Source organism: Rutidosis leptorrhynchoides, chromosome 7 (genome assembly GCF_046630445.1).
Source record: "Rutidosis leptorrhynchoides isolate AG116_Rl617_1_P2 chromosome 7, CSIRO_AGI_Rlap_v1, whole genome shotgun sequence".
Taxonomy (NCBI): domain Eukaryota; kingdom Viridiplantae; phylum Streptophyta; class Magnoliopsida; order Asterales; family Asteraceae; genus Rutidosis; species Rutidosis leptorrhynchoides.
The window spans coordinates 157,346,396-157,355,404 of NC_092339.1; the positions used below are offsets into that span (position 1 = coordinate 157,346,396).

Sequence of the window (9,009 nt, forward strand, 5' to 3'; positions counted from 1 at the left end):
ATTGAATATTATGTATTAAGTAAACTTAATACATACTAACATTACATACATTGAATATTATGTATTAAGTAAACTTAATACCACTAACATTACATACATTGAATATTATGTATTAAGTAAACTTAATACATACTAACATTACATGAATTGAACATTAAGCATTAAGCATGATGACATAATAACTGTTGGTATAAGTAAACATATGAGATGCAATAATACTCGATCTAAAACATAAACACATTTGAGTCTGAAAAACTTAAAACATTCAATGTACGTAATAGTATGATCTTTAATAACACGCAGTCTAAAACATGTAAAAATTAAGGATAAAAAAACAATAAACAATCAATCTTGAGATTCACCAACTTCTTCATGTTGTTCATCCATCGAGTCATAGTCTTCATCATCTTCATCATCTTCATCCTCTTCATCAACAAGCTTCATCTTTTGTTTACCAGCGTTTCTTTTGTCACAACTTCTCCTATTATGACCAAGAATACCACATTTTTTGCATGCCCTTCTCTTCTTACCATTTCTCTCAGCAGCAGGTAAGTATCTCTTGTTACTACTCTCACCTTTGTTACTTCTCTCACCTTTGTTACACATGCCCTTTGGACCATGAACATTAGCAAGAGCAGGCCTAGGGAAACCATACAACTGCTCAATTGTAGCAAATGTAGAAGGTGCTGTATCATCATCCGGATTAAAAAATTCACTAATAAACACATCAAACTTGTCTCTTAACAGCTCAAGTTTTTCAGTATCATCCTTCAAGAAAAAGAGTGCTTTTCTAAATTTATTGAGCAGCTCTTTCTTAACCCTATAAGATGCAACAAACGGATTTAACTCGGAAGCTATGGAATTGAATACTTCAGACGCTCCCTTTGACCATCTCTTCAGATTATATCGATCATGAATAGCATGAATTTCATTTATGAAATAAACAACGAAAACATGATGACACAAACGTCCTTCACGTACAAACAACAAACACGAGCAATCACATTCAAATGTCTTCTCATTAAATTCAACCTTAAAAACAAAAATTGGAATGCAAACATTTAAAAATAATTTAAACGGCAAAACATGCATCACAGATAATTATATTAAAACAAACATAAAAAGTTGAAATATTGTATACTTACATGGTAATCCCACTTTGGACGTGGTTCAGGAAACTTTTCTTGAATCACGCAAATTAGCTTATCTCCTTCAACTCTAGAATTTGTTTGATAGCATGAAGAGGAAGATCTGCAGATTTCATCTTGAACAAGTAAAAAAACACTAGGGGTATATATATCCCTAGCATGTTTCTCAATGGGCAGAGTTGTTGCAAGTTTAACCAATTTGTTCTCCATTTCATATTCAAGAAGACGATTAGTATGTCTTTGCCTTTCCATTGCTGCCTCAAACCTTGATTAAAAATCAACTAAAGTAGAACATCTGTTCTTGCATTTACTAAAAAATGCATTCTCACTCTCTGAAAGTGAAGAAGTTCTCATCAAAGCATTCATAGGGGTATCCATGAAGAAGCATGGTACCTACATTTCTTTAATTTTGTACATGTCATTGAACCATCTAACTTCATGCAATTTATAGTCATCAATCAATGATTTCCAACGAGTCTCAAACTTTTCAGGTGTTTGTTGCTGATTCCAGAAAATTAAATTCATACGATCCCTAAAATTAGGAGTATCATACAATTCGTGGCTAACCTAAAAATATAAAACTAGCATAAAAAAGTTGAAAAAAGGACAGTAATAAAAAGTAAGAAAACAAAAAGTTAAAAACATAAAATCTTATCACGCAGCTTGGTACTTATATGCCACATGCACAATCGGTGTTTTGCATATTTAAACTTCAAATCAATAGCCTCTTTCATTGTCAGATCATGATCGGTGACAACTAATGAAGGTTCATACCCAAAAGTTTTCAAGAAACAGTCTAGAAACCAGTTGAATGAATCAATACTTTCACCAGTAAGTAGAGCAGCACCAAAACACACCAGTTTCTTATGATTATCAATTCCAGTAAGAGGAACAAACACCATCTTGTACCTGACATACAATTGAACATAATTAATAATAATATTACACACATTGAATGTTAACAGAATAAATTAATAAAAACAAAAGTAAAGACTTACTTGTTAGTCTTGTAAGTTGCATCAAAAGACACGATATCACCAAACTCTTGATAATTAACTTTAGAGACATAATCAGACCAGAATACTCCAAGTAAAGAACCGTCATTACCACATTTATATTCACAAGTGAAGTTTGGTAAAACTTCTTGCTTCCGAAGAAGATTCTCTATAAAAATGTGTGCATCACTTTCACCTACATACCGATTCATGTCACGCCTAAAGTTTTGAAAATCAACAGAAGAAGGACCAACCAGACTAAAACCACCATTTAGATCTGAAATAATGTTATAAGCTTTCGTAACACCAACATTAGATTTAGTATTTAAATCAAACAACATTTGCGCGTCGTCTAAACCAATCCTTCTTTTTATCTTCATTTGCTGTCTATTACCTACATAAACTAACTTATGATTGTGACCTTCATAGAACTTCAAAATCATCACCTTATCACCAACTAACTTACATCTAAGAGATGCAGAACAACCAGTCTTGATTGTGGAAACTTTACGAATAAGAGGTTTATTTTCCTTCTTTCTTTTCTTCCTTTTATCAGCTTTAGAAAGTTCAACATTAGATTCACCATTACAATCAACATCACATTCTGAGTCACCTTCAACATCACATTCTACATCACCTTCAACTGAATCTTTAATGATAGGTAGATTAAAATCTACAAGAGAATCATAGGCGAGATGCGTAAAAGTACCGGATCTATTACACCTAAAAAGCTTGTAAGTAACAATCCCAGTTGCATTTCTATTTTGTGAAGATCTTTTAGTATCAAATCCACCAGCATCGCCATAAGACTCATAAAACAACTGACATGCATCATACGATTGAAATAAAGTACCAACAACAGGTTTCAAATGATCAGGAACAACAGGTAAATATTCTTGTGAACCATCAACACTTTCTCTAATTATTGAAGAAATATCAACTTGTTCAACAACTGCTCCAGAACCTAAAAATACAAAATATTGATCATGCAATGTTATTAGCAATATATTTATTATTGGTGAACAGAAACATATCATAAACCCTAAAAAACAATAAAAAAGAAAAGAAAATATATAATAATAATAAACATATGTAATGTTCATAAGAAAATCATGTATTGAAATCAGAAAAAAAAAACAATTCACATTAAAACGTGCAGGGCATGTAATGTTATTAGAAAATATTTATCATTGATGAACAGAAACATTACATAAACCATAAAATAAAAAAGAAACAGCAGACAATAGATAATAATATTCATCATATGTAATATTCATAAGAAAATAAAGTATTAAAAGCAGGAAAACCAAGTCACATTAATACATGCAACGCATGTAATGTTATTAAAAATATTCATTATTAATGAACTGAAACATAACATAAACCCAAAAATAGAAGCAAACAATAGACAACAGAGAACAGATAGTAATATTGATCATACGTAAAGAAAATTAAAAAATAATGAATGTAAATCAGAAAACACGTACATTCAGCATCAGACTATGCAGAATCGAAACCAGATGAAGCAGCGACAGAAGTAGAACCTTCAACACGAGAGGTAGAATCTGAAGCACAAATAGAACTAGAAGCCATCGCAAACCTTGATTACACATACAAAAGTAAAAGCGAATCAGATACGAACGATATAGTACTAAATTGAGCAAAAAAAAAACGAATCAGATGAACATATAAACCGTAACTCAAACGTTTATGATGAAGACGAAATCACTAAAAATTTGTATGAAGAATCGTAATTGAATATTGACGAAGAGAGAACGAAACCCTAATTCAATGATGATCAACGAAAAAAAATAATCAATTATATCAGTTAATAAAAAGGAAAAAAGTAAAAAAAAAAAAAAAGAAATACAAAATTACGTAAAGAATATAATAAATTATGAAATGATAAAATTACCCTTTCAATAAAAATGAAGGATACGGGGAGGAAGCTGGAACAAGAGGAGGAGGTGGGATATTACGGGCTGTTGGATCAAAAATCAAGGGTGGGATCATGAGCTTCCCCCTTCCCCCCTAAAAATCACTTTCCTCTTGATTATACCCGTATATATATATATATATATATATATATATATATATATATATATATATATATATATATATATATATATATATATATATATATATATATATATATATATATATATAAGGTCATAATCAAGAGGGAAGTACTTATTTGGGGAAAGGGGGAAGTACATTTTTTTTCATTTTTTTCGAAATTTTTTTTTCAACATTAAGAGCACACGAAAATATGAACATTAAAAAAACACTTTGTGATAAATGTTATTATTTTGGTGGGAAAACGCTCGAAGAAAAAACTGATAACATGCAACGTCCGTAATGTTATTCCTGAATGTTTCATCATATGTGAAGTTTTTTTTAAGATCTAGCTCGATTTAGAGTTTAGGGTTTAGGCCTAAACCTTAAACCCTAAACCCTAAACTCTAAACCGTTCGTGTTAAAAATTCAATCTAAACCCTAAACCCTAATTTCTAAATTTAAAACCCTAATTTTTAACCCCTAATTTCTAAACTCTAATTTTTAAACCCTAAAAAACAAACTCAGAAGCAAAACATTCATTGCAGTGAATGTTATCATTTATTTCTCCGAGCGCTTTCCCGCAAAAAATAATAACCTTCAACACGAAGTGTCTTTTTTAAATCTTCATATTTTCATGCGATCTTGATGCCTGAAAATTTTATTTTTAAAAAAAAAGAAAAAAATCTATTGCCCCTTACTTCTCCCAAAAAAGTGGTTCACTCTTGATTATATATATATATATATATATATATATATATATATATATATATATATATATATATATATATATATATATATATATATACATACATACTAGTGAAATGACTCGTGGAACTACGGGTTTGTTTAAACGAAACAATATAATGATATATTGTAGATATTAAGTGAATATAAATGCTAAAGTCATTTAATTTAATGACCGATGGGACCATAGATTTCGACTAAGAAATTTTTCGTTGTTAACTTGGTCAGAATAAATGAATTACATTCATTCTCCCACCACATCCCTCTAATTTTCATTACAACTACTATTTTCCTTGTCATAAATGGCACTTATTTAACATTAAAAGAGGGATTGAAAATACCTGGTTCAACCTCGCAAAAATCATGATTATTTTTTAATTCTTCTATCATACTATATACCTTCATTTTAAATAGTCACAATATGATATGACGTATATTATCAATTTTTATATTCATGTTTTTTTTAACAAACATAAAAAAACATTCAAGGTGTGATAAATTTCATCATCAAACAACGCATAAAAGAAAATAATTCTTTGAAAAAACCATTAACAATGACATGAAGGTTTGTACCTGCTTTTTGGAAACAAAAGGTTATTGGATAATATGGTGAAGATCGAGAAAAATAGTTGTAAAGATTTGTACATATTAAGAAAAATAGTTGTGATAATATATAGTGGAGATGCTCTTAGATATATATATATATATATATATATATATATATATATATATATATATATATATATATATATATATATATATATATATATATATATATATATATATATATATTTATAAAATAATAATATCGTATTAAATATTAAATGATATTTTATTAATTATTTTTGCCTTCCAAATCGTCATTCATATATTATCGGCATTTATTTGTTATTATTTTATATCTTTTTTTAATTAGAATTAATATTAATATAAAGTAAAAACATCATCATTATGAAAATTAAAGTGTAATTAGTGAAAGGATAACATAATTATTTTAGAGCTTTATATTTGTTTTTATTTTGTATTTTTTTAATTAGAATTAATATTAATATTATTATAAAATAATGACATCAACATTATGAAAACTAAAGGGTAATAGAAAATTACGGAGTAATAATTTATTTAAGTTATTAAATCATTAGTTACTATAAGTACATTTTTTAAATTATAAAATAATTAGAATTAATGACATCATCTAAGTGACCTAGATTTTTATTTTCTTTTTATTTTTAATTTTTTATTAATAAAAGAATTACCCTAATAATGACATCAACATTATAGGATTTTAATAGAAACTATATATATATATATATATATATATATATATATATATATATATATATATATATATATATATATATATAGTAGAGGGATCAAATGAGAACTTTTTTTGTGTGAGAACCCTAATAACTCAAAAATACACTGAAATTCGAGCAAAAAAGGGAAATTCGAGCAAAAAAGGAAAATTCAAGCAAAATGGGACACGAACGAACAAAAAAAGAGCAATTCGAGCAAAAAATGGGACAAGGGCGAACAAAAAAGTGATATTCGAAGAAAAAAAGCAGGCGAACAATTTTGTGTTCTACATTTTTGATAGTCGAACAAAAAAATGTAGAACACACGGGTTGTCGAACAAAACTGCTGATATTCGAACAAAAATGTGTTCAACATTTTGAAATTCGAACAAAAAAATAATTTTTTTTGCTCGACTATGAATTTTTTGTTCGTCCGTGTTTTTGATTTTTCCTTGAATTTCTTTTTTTCTCGCCCGTGCACTTGTTTTGCTCGAATTTCAGTGTATTTGGAGTGTTTTTGGAGTTTCTAGAGTTCTCATACTAAAAAAGTTCTCACTAGATCCTATATATATATATATATATATATATATATATATATATATATATATATATATATATATATATATATATATATATGGGCAGGATCAATGGGGAAGTAACCAATCGGGGGAAAGCAAAAAAAAAAATTTCGTTTTTTTTTTTAATTTTTTTTTGCCGGTATTAAGATCACACGAAAATATGAACATTTAGAAGAGACACTTCGTGATGAATGTTATTATTTAGGCGGGAAAACGATCGACAAAAATAACATTCAAGATAATATTGTTCGTGAAGAATATGAACGTTTTTTTTCTTCATGTTTTGTGAAGTAAAATTTAGCCCGATTTAGAGTTTAGGGTTTAGAGTTTAGGGTTTAGGGTTTGGTGTTTTGAGTTTATTCCATAAACCCAAAACACCAAACCCTAAACCCTAAACCCTAAACTCTAAACCGTTCGTGTTAAAAACTCAATCTAAATCCTAAATCTAAACCCTAAATCTGAACTCTAAACCGTAAATTTCTAAACCCTAATATCTAAACCCTATAAACCCTAATATCTAAACCCCAATAGCTAAAACCTCAAAATACGCTCGAAAAACACGATAATTGTTATATATTACTTTTTCGAGCGTTTTCCCGCCAAAATAAAAACATTTATCACAAAGTGTCTCTACTAAATGTTCATATTTTCATGTCATCTATAATGTTCGTGAACAAAGTTTTTTCAAAAAACGAAAAAAAAAAGTTTTTGCTTCCCCCCGCTTCCCCCCGAATGGTTACTTCCCTCTTGATCCTATATATATATATATATATATATATATATATATATATATATATATATATGGGAAACTTTACAGATCGAGCGAACAAATATGAATTCCGAATTTTGAATGTTAATTGTCACATGATTGAGCTAAAAGGGTCAATCTATGTGAGAAAAGATGAAAGTGATGTCAAAGGTTTTATACAATACTCTTTAAATGCATCGAATTCGAACAACTTGAACTTACAGATAGAAAATACTTAATTGGTAACATCTTGTGTTTTTCCTTCATTATGTGTTAAAATTATAATTATAATTTATAATTTATTATTCAAATAAAAACTATGTATTGAATAATTTGTTGTCATCGGTTGCATTACAAATGTTGGCACCCCAAATCCGCAAAAAACAGGTTCAACGACGTTTGATTTGTTAAAATACAATGCAAATTTGTTATTATAAAATAATATGGAATTAGTAATGTATATAAATATCTAGATATTAAAATGTAAAAGAAATATCTAGATATTAATATATATATGAAGAAAAATCTAGATGTTAAAATGAAAAAATCTAGATATTTTTATGTGGTAAAAATATATTTATCCATGGAAAAATCTAGTGTGTAGAAGTTTCCATGGAGTAGTATAAATATGGGTGTTGATTTCATTTGTGAGTAAGGTATGAGTAAGTGAAGTGTGAAGTAGAGAAGAAGTAAGAAGTAAGAAGTGAAGAAGAGTTAGAAGTAGAAGTTGTGAAGAAGTAAGAGTGTGAGTTGAGTCCATAATATTGTAATTGTTTCTTTGTATTAATAAAAGTGTTCTTTGTTAAGTTTCCCGGTTAAGCCTTAGTTTGTGTTTGAGTTCTTAGTGCACTTGTGTTATTTTTATTATATGGTCGGCTCTGCCGCCTAAGTGATACATGGTCGGTTATACCGCCTACATGATATATGGTCGACAGTGTCGCCTAAGTATTATTGTGCACTAAGGATTCATAAAATTAAAGGCTAACCAACGTCAAAGTGTTGGTGTAGTGAGTGAGTATAACCTAGGTCCTCTATAGTGGGTGTGTTGGGCTCGTCAAAGCTTCCAATAATTGGTATCAGAGCGGGTCGTTCGGGACCATTTCTAGTGGAGGAAATCGGTAAACGTTGGACGTTTACATCGACTTGTTTTCACCAAGGCTCTAAGGGAGATTCTGTCGGAGCACAGTTAGGAACTGTGAAAGCTCATCGGTCAAGGACCAAGCTTATTGTACGTTGAATGTCATAATGGCAGATCTTGCAAGTACGAGCAGTGGTATCAAGAGTCTCAATAACCACAACTATGGTTATTGGCGGACTTGCATAGAATCCTACCTACAAGGACATGATTTATGGGAAATAGTTGCTGGCAGTGACACAACGCCTCCACCGAAAGAAAATGCCGAAGCCTTGAGAAAATGGAACATCATGGCCGGGAAGGCTTTA

At 29.4% G+C, this 9,009-nt stretch overlaps 1 protein-coding gene across 1 annotated transcript; it reads right to left on the reverse strand.

The window, feature by feature from the left end:
* Positions 1-345: 345 nt before the first annotated feature.
* On the reverse strand, positions 346-3,736 carry LOC139859717 (protein FAR1-RELATED SEQUENCE 5-like). Its single transcript, XM_071848495.1, has 6 exons — positions 3,661-3,736; positions 2,147-3,107; positions 1,874-2,057; positions 1,546-1,715; positions 1,146-1,413; positions 346-1,032 (listed from the first exon to the last, which is right to left on the reverse strand). The coding sequence occupies exons 1-6, from the start codon at positions 3,734-3,736 to the stop codon at positions 346-348; spliced, it is 2,346 nt and encodes a 781-aa protein (XP_071704596.1).
* Between the last annotated feature and the right edge of the window lie 5,273 nt (positions 3,737-9,009).